At 39.6% G+C, this 21310-nt stretch overlaps 2 protein-coding genes and 5 non-coding genes across 7 annotated transcripts; all 7 read right to left on the bottom strand.

Moving 5' to 3' along the window:
* Window positions 1–4926: 4926 nt before the first annotated feature.
* On the bottom strand, window positions 4927–9492 carry LOC120108538 (40S ribosomal protein S20-1-like). The gene is made up of 3 exons (XM_039122169.1): window positions 9196–9492; window positions 8984–9097; window positions 4927–5259 (listed from the first exon to the last, which is right to left on the bottom strand). Exons 1-3 carry the CDS (start codon window positions 9305–9307, stop codon window positions 5117–5119), a joined length of 369 nt encoding a protein of 122 aa, XP_038978097.1. The 5' UTR covers window positions 9308–9492; the 3' UTR covers window positions 4927–5116.
* Window positions 6529–6615, bottom strand: LOC120108542. Its single transcript, XR_005509846.1, has one exon. It is a non-coding gene; the product is annotated as a small nucleolar RNA SNORD36 (small nucleolar RNA).
* On the bottom strand, window positions 6867–6952 carry LOC113462314. The gene has a single exon (XR_003384470.2). It is a non-coding gene; the product is annotated as a small nucleolar RNA SNORD36 (small nucleolar RNA).
* LOC120108541 lies at window positions 7142–7228 on the bottom strand. The gene has a single exon (XR_005509845.1). It is a non-coding gene; the product is annotated as a small nucleolar RNA SNORD36 (small nucleolar RNA).
* On the bottom strand, window positions 7487–7572 carry LOC120108540. Its single transcript, XR_005509844.1, has one exon. It is a non-coding gene; the product is annotated as a small nucleolar RNA SNORD36 (small nucleolar RNA).
* Window positions 8281–8366, bottom strand: LOC120108543. The gene has a single exon (XR_005509847.1). It is a non-coding gene; the product is annotated as a small nucleolar RNA SNORD36 (small nucleolar RNA).
* A 3260-nt stretch (window positions 9493–12752) lies between the features above and the next one.
* LOC103717397 (40S ribosomal protein S13) lies at window positions 12753–17646 on the bottom strand. The gene is made up of 5 exons (XM_008805765.4): window positions 17479–17646; window positions 17313–17385; window positions 17062–17200; window positions 16783–16969; window positions 12753–12980 (listed from the first exon to the last, which is right to left on the bottom strand). The coding sequence occupies exons 1-5, from the start codon at window positions 17499–17501 to the stop codon at window positions 12947–12949; spliced, it is 456 nt and encodes a 151-aa protein (XP_008803987.1). The 5' UTR covers window positions 17502–17646; the 3' UTR covers window positions 12753–12946.
* Between the last annotated feature and the right edge of the window lie 3664 nt (window positions 17647–21310).

Genomic DNA, 21310 nt, shown 5'->3' with positions numbered 1-21310 from the left:
CGCAGAGTCGACTGCGAGCTTAGGCTCCCTCGATCTCGCACATGATCCTCCGACCAAGCTCGAGATGCCCCGCTGAGTCGATCGGAAGCCAAGTCTCCCTCGGCCTCGAAAAGCATCGCAGAGACGACCGCGAGCTCAGGCTCCCTCGACCTCGCACATGATCCCCCGACCAAGCTCGGGATGCCCCGCTAAGTCGACCGCGAGCCAAGTCTCCCTCGGCCTTGGGAAACATCGCAGAGTCGACCGCAAGCTCCGGCTTCCTCGACCTCACGTATGATCCCCCGACCAAGCTCGGGATGCCTCGTAGAGTCGACCGCGAGCCAAGTCTTCCTTTGCCTCGGGAAGCATCGCAGAGTTGACCACGAACTCAGGCTTCCTCGATCTCGTGCGTGATGCCTGGCCAAGTTCGGATGCCTCGACTAAGTTCGAGATGCCCCGACCAAGTTCGGGATGCTCTGCTACACCAACTTCAAGCTCAGTCTTCCTCGACCTCAAGTCTCGCCAAATAGATGCCCGACCAAGTTCGGAAGCCGAGCCCAAAGACTTGGCGGAATTCTTTCGGGAGCCGAGCCCAAAGACTTGGCGGAATTTTTCCGGAAGCCGGGTCAAAAGACTCAATGAAATTCACCAAAGAATACCAGAATCACCTGTGAAAGCAAATGATGCGTAGAGTTCGATTCAAGCGATCAACGATAAGAGTTCATTAAATACGCAAGTGAAAACAGACTTGAAGACATAAGGAGACTTGAAAAAGTATGCATTTCATTGATGGGGAGCCCCAAGGCTGAGTATAAAATTCGATCCCGAGGCCGACCAAGCTAGCCGTACAATGGATACAATGGCCGACCTCGTTTACAAAAAGAAAGAGAAAAAAAACGCTAAGTCCTAAGGTATTTCTGAAACAGCGGCGGCCTCGGCGTAGACCTCGAGGTCATCCACATCAATCACACTAAGATTCTCAGCAGGAGCTCCTCCGAGGTCTTCTGCTGATCCGTCTCCGCGGGCATCTGTAGTGGCCTCGGCTGGGGCTTCGCTGGTGGTCTCGGGAGCAGCTTTAGAAGCCCCTTCAGGAGCACCTTCGACAGCTTCTCCGGGGGGAGCTTCCCGAGCAGTCTGCTTGGCCACCTCGGTCTCGGCCTCGACGACCCCCCGTTCGGCCTTAGGACTCTCAGGCGCACCGTTGAGCGCGCCATCATCTTCAGGACTTTCGGGCTCGTTATCGTCTTCAATGACCGCCAAACGAGGCTGAAGTCTGTGGAGGTCGAACTTGGGACAAATCATCAGCATCTGCCTCCGGAAATCCTCGAAACCGCGGATAAGCCCGTCAACCGCCTCTTCCTTAATCAGCTCGCGAAACTCGTCCGACTCGCGGAAGATCTGCATCGTGTTTTGGGCTTGCTCCAATGCCCTTCTTTCTAAAGTTTCGAGTTGCTCGATTTTCAGCCGAAGGACCCCCGCCTCGTACTTGTGGCCGGCGATCTCGGAGCAGGTGTCAACTAAACGCGCCTCAGAGGCGCGGGGCTCCGACCTGGCTAGAGCATGCGAGGTTTTCTCTTCATCGAGGCGCTCGACCGTGGATCGTAGCTCGGCATCGGCAGCCTCCATCCTTGCGGTGGCCTCCCTCCACGCAGCCTCGGCTTTGCCGAGTTTCCTCTCGGCCTCCTCCTGCCCCCTTTGGCTCCTTTGAGCCTTGTTTTGACATTCGGCCGCCACGGCGACCAACATGTCGATTTCATTAAGGTGCTGTAAAAAAAAGAAAATACTGGTGAGCAGAAGTCGAGAATTCAAAAGGATATGAAACTTAAAGCAAGAAGATGACTTACTTGGACGGCGGAGCAGTAGGTCGGATCGACAAGGCCGCCGATATCGGCAGCCTCGAACTCGGCTCGGTCGGTAGGGAGCAGCGTGCAGCGGACTACTTCGCGAGCGACGTTGGTATCGTGGAGGGCCGAATCGCCCTCACAGACCGACCATTCTAGGCAAAAGGGCCTTCTCTCAGAGCGGCCCTCGGCCCTCGACGAGCTCAGGACGTCAGCCCTTGAAGAGCTCAGGAGGTTGGACGCTGCGGAGCTCGGCAGAGAAGAGTTCGGTACCCCGAGACCGCTGCCCGGCTCGGGACCCGAGCGCCGCAAGCGGACGATCTGGCGAGGTCATTGAGAAACGGGGGTCGGGCAAGCTGGGGTCGCAGGATCCCTTGCGCCCCTGGAAGAGCTTGCGCGCTCGGCGGGGGGAGCTTCCTTCCGGATGAACTTGGAAGTCCCGACCTCAGGGGGCCCCACCTCAGCGGGGGCAGGAGTCGACGCCAGCCTAGCTTTCTTCCTGGGCACGGGTTGAGCCCTGCCGGCCTCGACTACTCTCTTCTTGTATCTGGCGAGGAGGGTCGCATTGCTGGTCACCATCTCTGCAACGTCTGAAGAGGAGAAAGAGCTCAAGTGTCAGATTAGTACCAAAAATGATAGTAAAAACGAAAACAAGCAAGACAAAGGACGGCGAAACAGGGGAGGAGCAATGCAGCTGCCCTTACCCTCGGGGCGCGCCGAGCTCAAGCCAACGTTCACCAGGGCCTCCTCGCTCATGAGGTCATTCAGAAGAATGTCTCCCCCGAGGCTGCGAAGAGCATCGAGAATCCTCTGCTCGCTCACCGAAAGCTTGGGGGTGTGTTGATGGTCCTGAGCCGGGGCTGCCCCCACGATGGGTTGAACTCCCACGTGCGCTCGGAGGAAAGGAAGAAAAACTTCTCCTTCCACCCACGAATGGAGGAAGGAGCACCTCGGAAGAACGGCCTACCGCCCCGAAGGGCAAGGGAAAGCCACCTCCGTCCACAAGGTTGGATTTCAGCATGAAACACTAACGGAAAACGTTTATTGAGGCCGGTATCCTGTGTGCGAGGCAAAGAAATAAGAAGCCGACGATGGTCCTCCACGAGTTCGTAGCGAGCTGCATTGGGACGAGCTGGTATGCCGCCAGGAGCTCATTCACGAACCCGTGCAGAGGTAACCGCAAGCCGGCCCAGAGTGTCTCTACGTACACCCCAATCCGGCCCGGAGGATGTCTAGTCACTCGGTCTTCCGGCCTCGCAGGCTCGAGGCGGAACCCGCACTGGGGGAAGAACCAGTCCTGGATCAAGTCCAACTCCTCGGCCAAATTTGATCTGACTCCGTCTGGGCCACGGCCCATCTCCGGTGCGACCTCTCTCCTATGAGAAAGATCCCCACTGGAAGATAAAGCACCGCCTGACATTGCCGCACTCACCAAATAGAAGAAAATAAAGAAAAAGGAAGAGGAAGACAGAAAAGAAAAATGGCAGCCCTCCGAGCAAACGTGGGTAGGAGACTTACTGTGGATTTCACTGAGAACGTCGACGACCGAAAGCAAGGGATTAAGGCGATCGCCAGAAAACGCCTCGGAGCGCCGCCGGAAGGAGTTGAGCAACGGAAGAAAAGAAAGGAAGAAGAAGATAAAAGTTGCGGCGGCTAAATGGGAGCTTTTAGGGCCATGCCAAGGTTTATATAGACCCTCCCAACGGTCTAGATCGGCACGGCCAAACCGCGCTTCCCGTCTAGATGGCGTCACGTGTCGGCCCTAGAAACTGAAACAGCATATCAATTCGGATCGACACTTTAAAAGTAGAATCGAAACGGCATCTCATTGGATACTGGAGCCCCATCATGAACCCGCGGCCCGGGACCACCTCGAAAAGCAAAAAGTCGTCGTCTCGTGCGCTCATTAAAGACGCCCCTAAAGCACGCGAAATGGCGAAGCGATTCAAAGCCGTCTGATGCCATCGGCGTGACGAAGATAATTACTTCCTTCGCCCGAGCTCGCAAACGGTTCGAACTCGGAAGTCGGAGGATAGTGTTGGGGGAAAAATGGATTGCCCAAAACACGTGGATATATCGCCGGCACATGATGACGAGCGCAACGACGGCAACCCTCAAGGCGCTCGACCTCGAGACACCCGACCTCAGAGCTTGCACCCTTGCAACCTTAGTCTCAAATTAAACTGAGCCCGATCGACCTCAAGCCCCAAAAGAGACCCAGTCAAAGGACGAAGCAGACCCCTCCACTCCGCCGGAAAAGAAGTCCTTCTCCTCATCCGGAATCCAATCCCACGATCTCCGCCCCAGCGACTGTCAACGATTAAATGCGCACGATCTCAACAAACCTCCAGCCAGTTCAAAACCTCGGGCCATTCACGGCAACTCATTATTTCACACGATTACGTTCAATCATAACGGTAACGCATTAATTCGCACAGTCACGTCCAGTCACAAGTAACACTTGCACCCCTCTTATAAAAGGGGACTCTTTCTTCTGAGAGAGGAGGATTTTTCTCTCACGCATTCTCTCTTTTCTCCAAAAAAAATCCCTCTAACTTAAGCATCGGAGGGCCGGCACCGGAACCTCCGGCCATCAGCTTCTTGCAGGTCCCCCGAAGAGTGCAACCTACCGCCGCGCCCCCTGTCGGAGCTCCTCCTCCTTGATCCGCGGTCACCCTCGGATCTAATTTCCAGCAACAGAACCAATGACCATCGCATTACAAATGCGGTAACCCTACCATAATGCTTGTCAATCGGCTAACCTCAAACAGGTGCGTGGCCTGGCTTTTAACCTGCCTTGTGAGAGGAGAGGTGTGGAGTTGTCTCATTTCCAATCTCTCTGATTTTCCATATTGAAGATTACCACGTTCGGCCTATAATTGTTCTAACATTTGCTTGTAAAAGTCAATTTATTTTATAAGCCCTCTTTAGTCTTTAAGTCCTGAAGAAATTTTATAAAATAGTCTTCAATCAAAATAGCTTAGCCATGGTCATGTGTAATCCACCTTAATCGGAAGTCCTCAGTTTGGCCATGGAATGTTCCCGGCTCTTCAAGATGTGATATGATACCCAACAACTTGAGATCCCACAAAGACTCCAGCAGAACTTCATCAAAATGGTAGGTGTATATAGGCAAAATTTCAAAAATCTTCTAAGCAACAGGGAGTTCACAGTCACATACAAGAAATAAGAGACTAAAACGGTAAAATGATTCCTCGACGTATTATAAGATGATAAATGATTGTTGGAGAAGCCTCAGAAAAGAACTCAGAAATAATCTGCATAAATAAAAAAAATCATTGGTCTGCGATCGTCACTTCAACCTCCACTCCGGGTTCAATGGTGATTGAGGTTATCTGCTTAACAACTTCAGGAGAACTGGTAAGATCAATCACCCTTTTGTGTACTCGCAGCTCAAATCGATCCCAGGTATTGGTTCCTGAAATAACACGAGTGCAACCAAAGGTTTGCACAGTTAAAAACTACAGAGAAAAATGAAGAAAAGGAAATTAATTTGAAAGTCTCGGCTAAAAAGAATTTGCTGAAAGAATGTAATAATTGAACTCAGTTGTCTATAACTGTCCTTCCATCAAAAAGAAAAAAACTTGTTCCATCCCTCAATCAACCTTATTAGTTCAAAATCAAATGGGACAACATGACTAAAATAAATGGTAAATAAGGCTAAATGGCAATATAGGAGTGCTATTTCTAAAACTGAACATAACAAAGTTTCAATGAATTCTTACTGAGGGATACGGTAGGGCTATAGGTCTACTATATATCTCCATAACTGAGTTATATAACAGAGAACTACCTCCAATCTTTCAATCAACAATAGCTAAAAACAAATTGTAGTGGCCAGTTTGAAACTCAGTAAACCTTGATGTAATGGTAAAATTGCTGTGACCTAGAAGTCATGTCACATGAAAACAGCCTTCTGCATATGGGAATATGGCTGCATACATCAGGCCCTCCCTGAACCCCATAATGTCGGAAGCCTCATACACTAGGCTGCCCTAATCTCTGGTCTACCATTTTCACTATATCTAAAAAACAATAAATTTCATTTTTTCCCTTGGCGACAAGAAATCATTCAAAAAGTTTGTCAACTAAAACCACTTGGCACACTCCGTTATAACTCTTTGAAATTATTATAAAAAAAGAGTTGTGGAGTAAGAGACATAAATCAGTATAAACACATTAATGCATAATCTGCTCGCACCTCTCAACAAATCCTTCTCAGAGAAATAATTACTCTAGACAACCATAACGGTTGATGAACAGGTTGGCATGAAGACACCAGTTCCAATGCTTTGAACATTTCTCAAAATCAATCAATATGTAATTCACGCATATTTTGTCTTTGTTACCTTCTTCCTTCCCAAAAGAAAATAATATTCCTATGGTTTATAGTATAGCATAGTAGGTGACAGCCATCACAAACAAAATAAGATATTTCTTCGCAATTTTTAGTAAGTCATGCTAATCTAAGACATAAAAAAACATATTCTCAAGAAGCTTAGAGAAAGTTCTGACTGAAAGAAATGGTTCTTGAACAAATAATAGGGTTTCCACAAAGGCAATATAGAAAATAAATGCACAGGCACAGGTTTAAATAGTTATAATTTATAACTTCTAATTATATCATCATTTGTCCTGAAAAAAAAATACTTGTCTATAAATTCTGCATTCTAGGTAGTGATAGGACTGAGCATCAGTTTTAAAAAGCTTGACTTTTGTGACTTCATAACTTTAAATCTCAGTATCAATTGCATCTTCATATCATCATCTGCTCAGCCAATTTATCAAACCACCACTATCACCACCAAAAGAAGAAGAAGAAGAAGAAGCAAAGAAATACTCCAGAAACATAACTGTAGACATATATAAACCGAAGTGCATAACTTTGAACAAAACCATCAAGTGACCTCCAAGGCATATGAAACCAAATTAATAGATATTGGTAAAACTGATTGCAAATTGTTGCATACATGTAACATATTAGCTCTTCTAGTTTTAGTTTCTGCACTAATGGTCAATTTAGGCTGAGCATCAGTTTTAAAAAGCTCGATTTTTGACACTTCATCGACATAAATCTCAGCATCTATTGATATTGATATCATCATCTGCTCAGTCAAATCCAACAACCAGTAATAACACCTGAAGTCCCACTATGATTATTTAAGCAACTATTACCATACAAAATATGATGTTTAAGAAGGTTTAAATAGTTATAATTTATAACTTCTAATTGTATCATCATTTGTCCGTAAAAAAAAAATATTTGTCTATAAATTCTGCATTCTAGGTAGTGATGGGACTGAGCATCAGTTTTAAAAAGCTCGATTTTTGCGACTTCATAACTTTAAATCTCAGTATCAATGGCATCTTCAAATCATCATCTGCTCAGCTAATTTATCAAACAACCACTATCACCACCAAAAGAAGAAAAAGAAGAAGAAGAAGAATCAGCAAAGAAAAACTCCAGAAACATAACTGTAGACATATAAACCGAAGTGCATGACTTTGAACAAAACCATCAAGTGACCTCCAAGGCATATGAAACCAAATTAATAGCTATTGGTAAAACTGATTGCAAATTGTTGCATAACTGTAACATATTAGCTTTTCTAGTTTTAGTTTTTGCACTAATGATCAATTTAGGCTGAGCATCAGTTTTAAAAAGCTCGATTTTTGACACTTCATCGACATAAATCTCAGCATCTATTGATATTGATATCATCATCTGCTCAGTCAAATCCAACAACCAGTAATAACACCTGAAGTCCCACTATGACTATTTAAACAACTATTACCATACAAAGTATGATGTTTAAGAAGGAGGTCATGGAGAAATATGCTCCAATGCCTTGTATATACAAATACTTAATTTTTATTTTCATTTGGTCACTTATATTTGAATTTAGCATACCTAATAAAATTTTGTTCTATCAAATTAAATGCAATTTAGTAATTTACATTACATCAATACAGGCAGTAACTATCTATAAAATGCAATCATTTTTTAATCAGAAGAACCAAAATTTGCCTTTAGCAAAACCAATTTACATCACTTCATGGAGGCATAAATGCAGATTCAAGATATATTGTATAAAATTACCTAAAGTCACTCTATGCACAACTTATAAAACTACCTTTACAAATATAACTGCTAAAAGTTAATGTTGGAAGCTGAATTAAAATTTTGCTAAATATTCTACTTCATATCATGCTTCTAGCATCTTTTTTCACAAAAAAGACATCCTTAAAGCCAGCTTGGTGTGGCAAAATTTTTACAATGCCAGCACCAGTTGACACGGGCACAAGATGCTCGCATCAGAACAAACACATAGTTATCAAAATGATTGCAACATGATGCATCATTGAATACCCCATATGTCAAACTCCTTTCAGGATTTTTACCCCCATATGCTCGTTGAATACCCCATACATCGTTGACCGAGCATCAGCCCTAAAAAGCTCGATTTTGAGACTTCAAAGACATAGATCTCAGAGTTAATTGTATTTTAATATCATCATGTGCTCAGTCAAATCAGCAACCATTAAGCTCCAAAAATTTACTCAGTTCGCAGCTTAATTTGTCTATTATTTGACAATATTTATTCGCGCATGATCATATCTTTCTCCACTAATAAATGAAAACCCGATTCAATCAACTCGATAAACTTAAATACGTTGAAAACAATAGTCCAAACTGAATAGTCCATATAAAAATGACATGATCCTTCTTTACTTGTACAACAGACATAGGGCACTTCAGAACTTCTTATCATGAAGGCATGCATACATAAGTCAATTTAGTTTACATTTTGCAATAGTTTGAAGTGTAGAAGAAGTAACAAATATTACCATTTCTTCAAATTCACTGATACAACTTTATGTTCTAAGATGACCGCGAAACCATTCTTTTTTTTTCAAGTGCTTCATCGTTCGTAGTGGTCTACCTTGTTAGTTAGATCTTAGATAACCTAATGCTGTAATCCAAAAGAACATATGGAACAGGAAAAAACTTTGCTAGGAAGTACAAGAAGGGAAGAGTTGATATCCATTTCAAGACGGATTAGAAACCCATGTAAGATATTTCCGAGCAACATAAAAGAGATAAGAAAGCAGAAGAGAGAGAGAAGGAGAAAAGGCGTCACCTTCACCACAGGGGGACTTCCTGGTGGTGATGTGGAGAACCTTGGTGGGCATCCTCACCGGTCCCTTGACCCTCAAACTCTTGTCTTTCGCTCCCCTCACCAGATCCGCACAAACTGCAGCCAACAGCACCCAGAAACAATAAAATCGATCAAAAGATCAAATGGATCAAAAACCGATCGGATCGATGAGATGAGATGGATCGAGGGGGTACCCTTCTCGAGATTCTTGACGTTTTTGGAGGAGAGGGTGATTCGGATACGGTGGAGCTGCTCCTGGGGCTCTTCCAGCCCAGCCTTCGCGGGTTTCATCGCAGCATACGCCATCCCTCAACCAAAAATAGCTCTCCCTTTTGATCGTCCGACGAGAGAAAGATCACGGAAGAGAACCCTAAACCCAGCCCTAACCCTAAGCGAAGGCGAAGAGGGCCGTGGGACGCCTCCGTTCTTATCTCGGAGTGGAGGAGTTCGAGAGCGGCGCCGCTGCGGATTCCAATAGATCGCTCTCTCTTATATCCTTCCCAGCTGAGACGGAGGGGGGTTTAGGGTTTCTTTCGTTGCTGGTCCGCCGCATCGTGATTCGTGTGCCATTTGCTGGTCCTGATGCAGCCGTTGGATTGCGGATGGGAAGTAAGCCGGGATGCTAGAACGCGTTATCAGGCGGTTGAAATCATCGACCGTTGTAGTGATTATAACAAAATATTATTTGCCTGAAAAAGTATTTTTAAATTTTCTTAAAAAAATAAAATAATTCCTAAAATAAACGAAAGTTAGGCTGTTTTCCAATGCTGAATCTGAGCAAGTTGGGAAATAAATCAAAACATAGATTGCCTTTCCTGTTGCAGTATCGTATGTTGTTATTTTCTGTATTCATGAATCAATACAGGAAGGAAAAAATCTAGCGAACAGTATAATTCTCCTTTTTGCAGATTTTTATGGGTTCGTGTCATGTTTGAGCACCAAATTTCTTGTTTAGATTGCTTCATGGGAAACCATAAAACATGAATAAATTAGAAGTAGAAGATATAGAAAATATTAGAGAGAATTCAAATATTTAAAATTGTCATTGCTATCAAAGCACTAAATCCAACTGAATTGAACGCTTGACACATTTTGATGACATCAATTTAATGCGGCTAATTATAATTGTTAAAGAGGATTAGGAAGTACTAAGATACAATAAGACAGGGAATTCTAAGATCAAGAAAATAATTTTAAGTGCTAGGTATTTTGTTCAAGCATAAAACTTGTTATATGGGGACATTATGAACATGTGAATGCTTTCATATGAATGAAATATTAAAACTATTATATAGTTTTAAGAATTTATGAGCGTCATAATCGCAATTTTCATTTAAGTGAGGAGCTCTTGCTCCTCTCTCCTCAAGATGCATCTAATTACAAACGTCCAATGTATAATGGGCTGTAGTCTAAGACCCTGTTTGGAGAAGCTTTTGGAGGGTCAAAAAATACTTTCTGGCCCTCCAAAAGTACTTTTGGATGAAAAAGGATGTTTGGTAAAAATTTTGGGAAGCTGTTTCACCTTTTCCAGAAAGCTGAAAATAGCTTTTTGGGACTCCATTTTGGGGTTTTCCGAAAATACTATTTTTCGCTTTGTCGAGAAGCTATTTTTTTGACCAAAATACCTCCATTTAGATTTCACTTTTTTTTTCCAAAACTCTCATCCCACCTCTTCCTCTCTCACCCATTTCCCTCCCTCTCCCTCTTTTTTTACTTCTTCATCTCAACACCGTCGCCTCTGTTCCTTCTTCCTCTTCTTTTTTTTTTTTTCTTTTTTTTTCTTTTAGGAGTTCGTGGCTGCCCATGGTAGTAGCCACCACGCCGGCGACCCGTCCGCAGGCAGTCAAAACGCCACCTGTGGCATGCGGCCGACCGGCCTGTGGAGTGGCCGGGCTCGGCCATAGGGTGGCAGGGCCTCCGTCCTCCGCAGGACCGCGGCGTCCCAGCCACGGCACCGGGGTGGTGAGTCGCAGCGAAGCCCCCATGGCAGTCGGGTGTGGGGCTTCGCTGCGCCACGGCCAGCCGCCGGCCCTGGCGAGCCGCGGCCGCCGGCCTCATGGGAGAATAAGAAAAGAGAAGAAGGGAAGAGAGGAAGGAAGGAGAAGAAGAGAAGAAAAAAGAAAAAAAAAAGAATAAAAGGAAAAAAAGAGAAGAAAAAAAGAAAAAGAAAGAGAAAAAAGAGAGAAAAAAAAGAAAAGGAAAGAAAAAGAAAAGAAAAAAATAAATAAAATAAATAAATAAGAGAACAGAGGAAGGTAGGAGAAGAAGAGAAGAAAAAGAAAAGAAAAAGAAAAGGAAAGAAAAAGAGGAAAAGGAAAGAAAAAAAAAGAAAAGAAAAAAAAAAGAAAAGAAAAGAAAAAAGAAAAGAAAAGAAAAAATAAACGCATAAATAAATATATATACCAATGAACGAATAAATAAATAAATAAAATAAGATAATAAATAAATATATTTCAATGAAATAAAATAATAAATAAATAACTAAATAAAATAAATTAGAAGGAAATTAATGAGTGAGTGGCAAATAATCTAATCTAAATAAATAAATAAATACAAATATTAGTAATTATTTAACTAATTTTATCACCTAGGTAGAAAATTTGTTGGAGAAATAAATGAACATCAGAAAGATGAAAAATTAATTTATACTAATAATTATAATTTTTTATACATTTATTATTGTATTATATTATAAATATTATATTATATTATATGTTATGTTAAGTAATTTAATATTATATTAAATTATTATCCTATAATACATAATGTTATAGTAATATATTATAATAATATTATATTATATTACATTAATATTATACTATATATATATATTTATGTATTAATACATATCATATTTTGTTATACTCTGTTGTATAATACTAATAATGTTCTTTATGGTCATATTGTCATACAAAAGTACTTTCTCCATTTTTTTTTACTAAACACATGTTAAAATACCACTGTAGAAATGTAGTTATCAAACAGCAAACAGCTTTTAAACGCTCTATTTTTTAAAAACTCCCCCAAACAGGGCCTAAATCTTTTAAGCTTAAGCTTAACCAGGAGGGATTAAAGATGAGATCAATGCCATAGATACTCTCGAGCATGCTACCCTCATTAGTTGATGCAGGGATTGTCACATGAAAGTCAATGTCATAAGACAATATGAGTTCGTGTCGGAACTTGTCAGTGGCAATATAACTCGGCGAACAATAGCCTTCAATAATTTCTTTTATTTGACAGGTTCCTAGGTTTAAATACTGGGAGAAGTACCATGCACTGCATGAACCCAGAAACTCTAGCTGCCAAACAAGGGTTCTAACAGTTGTATGCCAGCGTTTAATGCTGTAACAATGAGTAAACTTCTGATTTCTGAGAACCAGGCATGAACGTTAGACGGTAGATTCTGACTTCGAGTGAGTCAAGCAAGCAAGCCATAAAATCACCTGATAACACGCTTCATTGATAATAGAAGCAAGCAAGCCTTCTTTAATAAAGGAATCCAGGAGAATCGATTTCCAGCACCATAATATCCTAATTACCATGCTTATCTTCTGCACATATCAATTAATCAAATGGAGCCGGTTTAAACTCCCAAACATTAAAACGTTTCGTTGTCCAAGGATCCAAAACATCCTAAAACGTAACTGATAGCACCCCATTTCTGGCAGCCAACAGTCTATTATGAGTACTGGTACATATTGGGCTTGGATCTGAATTCTGCAAAATCTTGGTTCAGGTACTCATCCAATAGCAAGCATACGACGTGTTCCAAAATAATTAAATATCCAACCATTACTTATCCAAGAACAAACAGATTAAAAACAAAAATAATGTCCACTAATTTAGAGCATAGATAAGGTTGTCATATTTTGGCAAAAACAAAGACAAATTTTTCTCCCTCTAGCAAAGCATAAGCATCCATGAGGCTGCAGAGATTAAAGCCTACGCCACAAGAGTGCTGGCGGTGGTGGATTCACTGCACAAGAGCAAAGCAGGTGTTAAAAGAATACAGAAACCATTAAGTGATGATAAACACGAGAGGATGAGGGTTGACATTAAGGCGTTAACTGCAAATTAACACATAATTATTATCAATCAAGTTCATGACAAAAACATAAAGAAACAGCTCAATGCCAGAATGCCAAAAAGATGAGAACAGTGTTTGTTCCCTGGTAAAGTTTTGTAATTCAAGAACCATCTTCCCAGCACCATTAACTGAACAGTGTGCAACAAATAGAGAAAACTTGCTCTCTCTCTCTCTCTCTCTCTCTCTCTTCGGTAAAGAGAGAGAACTTGCTTTGAACCGTATGTAGTCAAATGATAGAAAGTTATCACACACCAATCTGACAATGCAAATTTCAAATATCAATGGAAATATATATCTATATGATGCAAAAGCATCTATACACACACAGTGATATATAAAATGCAAAAGCATGCATGCATACACAATGTGGGGCACATGAATCAATATAAATGGAGACATGCAAGCATGTAATTTATGACAAAGTAGATGTCCTCAAGGTCCAACAAAATTTCCTGTTGCATTCAAGGAATTTGTTTTAATATTTTTGAGCAATATGGTGGCCATTTGCCATCATCTAGGATTGAATGAAGGACATCTCCTACGGAGAGTTGGGTGACAACCAGTGGAGCTAACAGATCTATTGACGGGGAAAATAAACTCCTCAAGAATCATCTTACGACAAACAGACCAATTATTCATTAGTACAGATACTTATGAACACATTTGGACATAAATGTTGGCAGGGACATAAATACACTTCAAAAAAGCAATAAGAGCACGTGTGCACCAAAAGGAGAGAGATAATTATTCTGCAGACATAAACCGTTGTTTAAACAATAAAAATCAATTGACAGTGATTAGGAAAACAATGAAAGAGAATGAAAGCAACAATCAACTTAAATATTGTGCGAAAAAAGTCTCTGGATATGGATTTCAGCAATGTCTTAAATACAGTGGAATCAGCCATACTGGTTTTTCTATGGAATGGGATGCCCGTGTCCCAACACTTGAGACACTGGATGTTCCATCCCATCTCGGTATTCAAAACATTGGTTTTAGACAAGACTACAAGTCTACAAGGATAATTGGATTCTAGAAAAGGTCTTAAGTTCTAAATCTTCTGGAACAAAACAACTATATAAACCTTTTATGAATGTTAGACATATACAAAGACAGTGCAAATGGTAACATGAAATCAAAAACAGAAAACAAGATAGCAGGTTATGATTTATTGAACAGAAGCTGCTTGCAACAATTTTTTGCAAATAGATAAAAGGCTACTTAAATAAATATTTTAGGCACATTTTAGCAACACCTTCCTGAAACTACACCATCTATCGGAGTTTCTACAATTTGTCAATACACCAGTAAATTAAGCTAGCAAGCATGACAAACACTGCAGTAAATTTGAGATCAGGAGTTCCTTGATGGAAACCTGCAAAATCCATAAATCACTTGCCTCAACCATGCAGCAGATATTTAAAAGATCTAATCACACGCTAACCTCTTCCTAAACATGTCTTCTGCTCTTATCTTAGGCTAAAACCATACAAATAACTGGTGTACAACATATTTCCCAAAAACAACCAGGAAAGGAAATAAAGAACAAAATCTTCAACCAAAAAAAGGAAAAACTTCACTCAAGAAAATAATAAACTTTCCCACTTCATTTACACTACTACTAGCTAGATCTGCGGCAAAGCATCATCTCAACCCAGCAAGCAGCCTCTTATCCCCACAATTTCATCCAATCGATATTAACTGACTCATAACTTAACAGGGCGGCTCTTCTCAGATAAAAGAATAGAGGGGTCAAGATAATTTATGTTGGGTTCAAGAGGCTTATGTAAAATTAGGTTAGGTTGAGTCATTATATATAGGCCCGCAGTTTCATCCAATGGATATTAACTGACTCATAACTTAACAGCGTGGCTCTTCTCAGACAAAAGAATAGAAGGGTTATGTTGGGTTCAAGAGGCTTATGTAAAATTAGGTTAGCAGGAGTCATTAAATATAGGTCCACAAGAAACCAACCAGAAAGTACAGTTGGTCAGTTGGATTTTGAATCCAAATTCTCATAATATTTGCTGATTAAACAATAAAGTCAGCCACCAGTCCAGCTTTTTCTTCAAACAAAAGCAAGCAGTGTTTCTTTCAAGCCCCAAATTGAAACAAAGAAACAATAAAATCTTTCTATTGACTAGAGGTGGGACAGCCTTACTGTTATTTAAGCAAAATAAGAATTTTAGAGAGAGAGAGAGAGAACATTCATCCTACATTTTAAGCAGATTAAAATAAAAACCATTAATCTTAATAAAGTAGAAAAATGAAAAGTAGGAAGACAAATCTGGCAAGGATGACAGAAATAACAAGAAAATCCAATTGTCAAGTTGGTAAAATCATTGTGGATGGTACTCAATGACCAAGGTTCAAATCCTGCCTACGCCCTGATGGCTGAGTGGGGGGTAACCACCTACCTTTTCTCAAAAAAAAAAAAAATGGATGCAAGAAAACTTATTTACAGCAACCACTATTGTCTGGACAAAAATAAGTTATCAATCCTAGTCCTCTTGACACGCATAAGTAGAATTCTCGACACTTAAAACGTTTACCTTTTGCATTTGCAAACTAATCATTGCCTCACTTTCTCGGTTATTTTTCTTTTAACTATCTCCATACTTGAGCAATTCAACAATCTTTATCCTTCACTATTTATAAAACAAAAATTTGTTGATAAAGTTAGAATGACAGTTCAAATGTCATGCTGTCAAGCATTGGACCAAACCAAAATTTGACATAAATATAAATAACATTTTAACTAAAAATACATTCTATCATTAAGGCCATGTTAAGTTTTTAAGTTCAAAACTCATGATTTTATCATTTGTCTGAACTTAAAAATTTTTGAATTTTCAAAATTGGAATCTTCCAAGAGACCTTTGGCTGTGAAAACAGAATGCCAGAAAATAGGGAAAAAATAATAAAAGATGATGAATTCAATGACTCAAAGGGCTTTTGCAAAATTCTACAAGACAACCAAATGCCTGGTAAAATAGAATCAGAACCTTAAATTCTTGAAATGTGTAAAACCATTAAATTTCATCACAATATGATGCATAAGAATGCACCCTACAAGAGGTTTACTAGTAAAGAACTTACAAAATTACATTCTCATATTAGCAATACTCAACTCCTAACGTCCATGAACCTTGAAATACAAAAGCAACAATGTGTTGTTATGACCACATAAATTCAAAACAGGTACCTTCTTAAGCAAATTATGCACACACAGACTGATAAATTTTAGAATACATAGAAGCCTATAGAGAAGAGGGCATTCACACCTTAACATACGACAAAGATTTCATATGTCCCTTCATTAAGAGTTAATAACACATTGTTTTGACTGCAAATCTTACTGCTTATGCTTTCTGAGAAATCCTAATGTAGATGCATTTTCATAAACCAATTACCATACAGACTGCCAAATAATACAGATCAATCGCTCCCTTATAATACATACATAAAGAAATACCACGATTAACTCTATAAAGTCCAATCTGCAAATCAAAAGAAACTAAAACATTTTATGAAGTTTCTACAGCCAAAAATCACTACCTTTTTCACATCAATTAGCCAAACATAATATATTCTAATGTATCACCAATTGCGATCACACATAGACCAATACACCATACATGGAATACCACTTTAAGGAATAACAAAAATAAAGAGCAGAGCAAGAACTCACTATTTCCATACAGGAGGGAGCTTCTTGGTCCTCTTGTAGTAACGAGCCAGGCGGTGGATCCTGCTCTCCACAAGAATCAACCTGAACTTGGAGTCCTTGTCCTTCCTGTTCCTCTCCAAGTGCTTCCTGATCGCCACCGCCTTCTTAATCAAATGGTACAAATCCTCCGGAATCTCTGGTGCAAGCGCTGCCAACCACATTCAAATAAAAATCAGAACTTTAAACAAAACAACACCATAGAAACCCAACCAAAAACCAAACAACACAAAAAGATGATACCATGAGCCTTAAGAATCCTGAGAATCTTGCTCCCGGTGACACTTTTCACCTGGGCAATACCGTGAGAATCACGGAGAATAACACCAATCTGCGACGGCGTCAGTCCCTTCTTTGCAAACTTGCAGATGTTCTCCTCCACCTGGGATATCGAACGCATCCAAAACCGATTAGAACATCAAAAAAGAACAAATCGAGAGAGGAAAAAGAGAGAGAGAGAGAGAGAGAGAGAGAGAGAGAGAGAGATGGCTCACGTCCTGCGCGGAGATCTTGAGCCAGCTCGGAGGAGTCCTCTTGTACGGCAACGCCGACGATGAGATACCCTTGCTGCGACCAAAGAACAAAGAGATGAGAGAAATGGTATAAACGAAGAAGAAGGGGGAGAGACAAGGAGGAATTGGGGAGAAGACGGAAGGTTACCCGTGACTGTGCATACGACCCATGGCGGCGGTGGTTGCGGTGGCAGCGGGTGCGGCGGACGGCTCTCGAGGGAGGTCTGGAGCGAAGAGCAAACCCTAACAGGCGGAGGGAAGCCTGGGGATTAGGGTTTTCTGGATATATAGCGGAGGCCTTAGGGCTCAGGCTACCGGATATTCCCTTGCGACCGCTCGATAGCGTATATAGGAGAAGTGAACACCGTCCGATTAACGGGCTCCGCTTCGTGGGTCGGATAACATAATCAGACGGTCATGATCTGATCAGCCAAATGGACGGTTCATGGGTTGTTAATCCTCTTATCAGTTGTATAGATGAGCTAATGCTAAATTATTTCCCTATCCAGACTTTTGATTAATTATATTAATACTAATAGTAAAAGAGAAATAATTATGTGAGCTTCACCTTATAAAGAAACAATATTGTCAAATTTAATAGTCATTTCACAAATCTAATACAACATAGCACAATAGGCTTCTTTAAAAATACAATTAACTTTGAAATTTGTGCAACCTCATATCAGATGGTCCAAAGTAGGGGTGGCAAAAATGATCCAACCTAAAAACCTAACCAGAACCTATTTGGGAGAGGTTTGCTCGCTGATTTTTCAATTTAGGTTGGTATAGGTCAAATATCTTGACTCAAATTTCGAATATATCTGATATGGATCAAAGCTTTGATCCAACACGATCATGATGGTAGAGTTCTATAGGGGTTGAGATATTTCAGACCAGGTTTGAGTCATGAACTTGGATAGGGATATTAATTATTTAATTAATATTGAAAATATCATTAAAAATTTGAAGTATTGGATTGAACATGTTAAGTGGGATCTCCCGAGGAATGAGCCTTACAAAATAGACCATGTTATAAGCCAAACAAGTTAAGTCAAGGGCTGACCTATGGGCGGATATCGGTAGATGGATCTCAACCTAATATCGGGTTGGGTCAAGTATAGATCAAGGTCTTTTATTTATTTGTCTAACTTGATCTGACCCAACTAGTTTCACCACTAATAAAAAGAGCTTTCCATAATTTTACCCTATGAGGGGTGATGTATTATATTATTTTGTAAGACTCAAAACCTAAATAAGGATTTCCTACTTAGATTGTGTCATGCCCTAGTATTTAGCATGCATGACATACATGTGGGGTATTAAGGGCAATGATTAAGATAAGAAAGGGGGGTGGATCCACTAACAAATTATGTTAAAAAAAAACCACGGATTCTAAATATATGTTTAAAGTAACAAAAGTAGAAAATCAAGTAAAAGAATTAATTGGAAGGCTTGCAGATAGGCTTCAATATGTTATTCCGTAGGCCCTATTGCATTTAATTTATGCCTATTCCTTCTCAGTCTTCTTGACTCTCTCAGAAGTTCTCAAAGATGTATCTCAAAGATGTATATCTATCATTTCTTTTCATTTAGCCATCACTCTTAAGAAGTCTTCCATGTCTGGATGGATCTCTAGAGAGGTCGTATCCCTGTTGCGCACATGGGCAAGAACGCAATCTAAGTATGCATATCAAAGATCAAATGCTCCCTTACTTCTCATAAGTTTTTTCTCATATGTTTTTATTTTTCTTGAATCTTTGATATATAGGCATAGATCTTATTGAGGCATAGGTTGTTATTTGATCAATCTTTGGTCAGCTTATATTATTTCTATTGTTTTTCGTTCTGTTATTTATATTTGTTGTTAAGAAATCTTCATCGTATTGTTTACATTTCAAAATATGGATTTCTTATTCACTTTTCTACTGCACAAACCATCAAGTAAAATTATAGATGCTCGATAAGGTTCGACAACTTTTCATCTGACACTATAAAAACATATTTTCTTGAAAACCAATGAATTAGATAAAGATGAACAGAGGTGGTTTAGGAAAAAAATAATTTATATACAAAAATAAGAATTTTTTACATACATACCCTCCTAAATATTAGAATTTATGCAGAATACCATTCTAAAATTGATATTTTATTATATACCCTTACAAAGAACTTGCTTTGTTTGTGCACCCTGCCTTTTTTTTAAAAAACTTCTTTTATATATGTACCCATGCCATCAAAGTTGGTAAGAAGATAGTGATTTAAAATTGAAATAACCGAAATCACCTTAACTGTAAACCCGCAAAAAGAAATATTATAGGGATATACATGCAGATAACAAATTTGCAAGGGCATTCATGCGTATTTCATTAAATTTAAGAAGGGTATACACGTTAAAAAAGAAATCTTGAATTTTATAATATAACCTTTTCTAAATATTAAAAAGTTGCGGGCGTAATGCCCTCTCTAAATTGATATTTGAGTGCATGCCCTCACAAACACTTATATATATATATATATATTATATATACATATCTTTAACATAGCGATTCAGCTGACATGATTAGCCAAAATCATTTTTTTAAATAAAATAATTAAAATTATGAAATTATCTTTTTGCCATAAAGTGGATAATAGATTAATAGATCTTGTTGGAAACTAATATCTCTACCTTCTCTGAAAATTTTTTCGATCTCTCTCAATCCCTCTCTTTCACTCCTCTATTCAGAATCAAAACCATTCACTCAACTTCCTTCTCCACCATAGGCTGCCCTTCTTTCTCTCTCACGTTCATCGGAGTTCTTGCCATCAAAATTTGAGTTTCTCTCATTGCCATCGAAGTTCTTTCTTTATTGTATCTTTTTTACATAAAAAATGGTCAGATTCTACCTTTAGCTTTATAGATTATTTAAAGAAAAGTGTTGTAAGATATTTGTAACCTTTATCTTTTAGTGCATAAGATTTGCAATGTTTATCTTTTTAGAGTTGGAATATTTCTCCTGGGAAGCAGGTGGCTGATTTAAAATTGCCGGGATAAATGGGCTCGATATACTAATCTTTTCTTTTTTCAAAAAATTGAAGCTCCAAAAATAGTGGTTTAAATACACGACATAAGTGATAGCCTTTTTACCATATGGCTGCAGTGATTGCATGATTGTTATAAGTCTAAAGATTTTGAAGTCATACAATGATTGATGCTTGGGGATGATTGATGCTGTCTTTCCACCAATCAGTACAGCATAATAAAAAAGCTTGACCATTACATCTATTGTGTACCTTTAAAAATTTTAATCTTCTATATTCTGATATATGCCCTCATTATGCATATATAATAATAAATATTACAAACTAATTTTAATGAAATAAGATTTAGCGGTTTTATAAAAAGAAGAATGAAGTAAAAAATTTTAATGATTAGTGAAAACTTTCAAAATTCTTTTTCTTATATAATTGGTCGAATTTATTTTTTTTAAAACAATATTTTTATAGAAATATTAAGTACTAATCTGAATGTTAAAACAAGCCAATAGACAAAAAAATAAATCATTTTTTTTTGGCATGCAAACTCTCTTAAAGTATAGACCACGTCTCTGAAACTGTAGATTGCATATCTCAATCATCGGGGCCTATGCGTAGGAATACCAGCTGCGATTCAACAGGAGGCAGCAGCACAATGCTGCCCTTATTGCAAGTATCCTAAACTCAAGCTTAAGTTTCAGGATGTAAATCAACTCTTGTATTTTAATTTGTTTAGGCCGAACTATATAGTGGGTGGATGGTCCAAACTTTGCGATCAAGAAAGGAAAATAAAATAAAATTTCTGGAATCACCAAAGGCCAAAACCATAATGTGGCATGGCCTATCAAATTGATATCATAAATGAGTTTTCAAACCTTACAGAGATTTCATGATTCTTCAGACAGCTCATATTTGCAAGAAAGGTGACCAATCATATGCAAGCTCGACTACTCACCACTTTCTGC

The sequence above is a fragment of the Phoenix dactylifera genome, unplaced genomic scaffold (genome assembly GCF_009389715.1).
Source record: "Phoenix dactylifera cultivar Barhee BC4 unplaced genomic scaffold, palm_55x_up_171113_PBpolish2nd_filt_p 001384F, whole genome shotgun sequence".
In the NCBI taxonomy this organism is placed as follows: Eukaryota; Viridiplantae; Streptophyta; class Magnoliopsida; order Arecales; family Arecaceae; genus Phoenix; species Phoenix dactylifera.
Note: the sequence above shows the minus strand (reverse complement) of the source record. Positions and strands in the feature narration are given on the sequence as shown.

Coding starts and splice junctions, on each gene's coding strand:
- LOC103717397 (XM_008805765.4), bottom strand. CDS start 17,501: ATGGGTCGTATGCACAGTCACGG. Junction 17,201..17,312: donor TCAAGATCTCCGCGCAGGAC/GTGAGCCATCTC, acceptor TCGATATCCCAG/GTGGAGGAGAACATCTGCAA. Junction 12,981..16,782: donor CTCCCTCCTGTATGGAAATA/GTGAGTTCTTGC, acceptor GCTCTTGTGCAG/TGAATCCACCACCGCCAGCA.
- LOC120108538 (XM_039122169.1), bottom strand. CDS start 9,307: ATGGCGTATGCTGCGATGAAACCCGCGAAGGCTGGGCTGGAAGAGCCC. Junction 9,098..9,195: donor CGTCAAGAATCTCGAGAAGG/GTACCCCCTCGA, acceptor TGTTGGCTGCAG/TTTGTGCGGATCTGGTGAGG. Junction 5,260..8,983: donor GAAGTCCCCCTGTGGTGAAG/GTGACGCCTTTT, acceptor GTGTTATTTCAG/GAACCAATACCTGGGATCGA.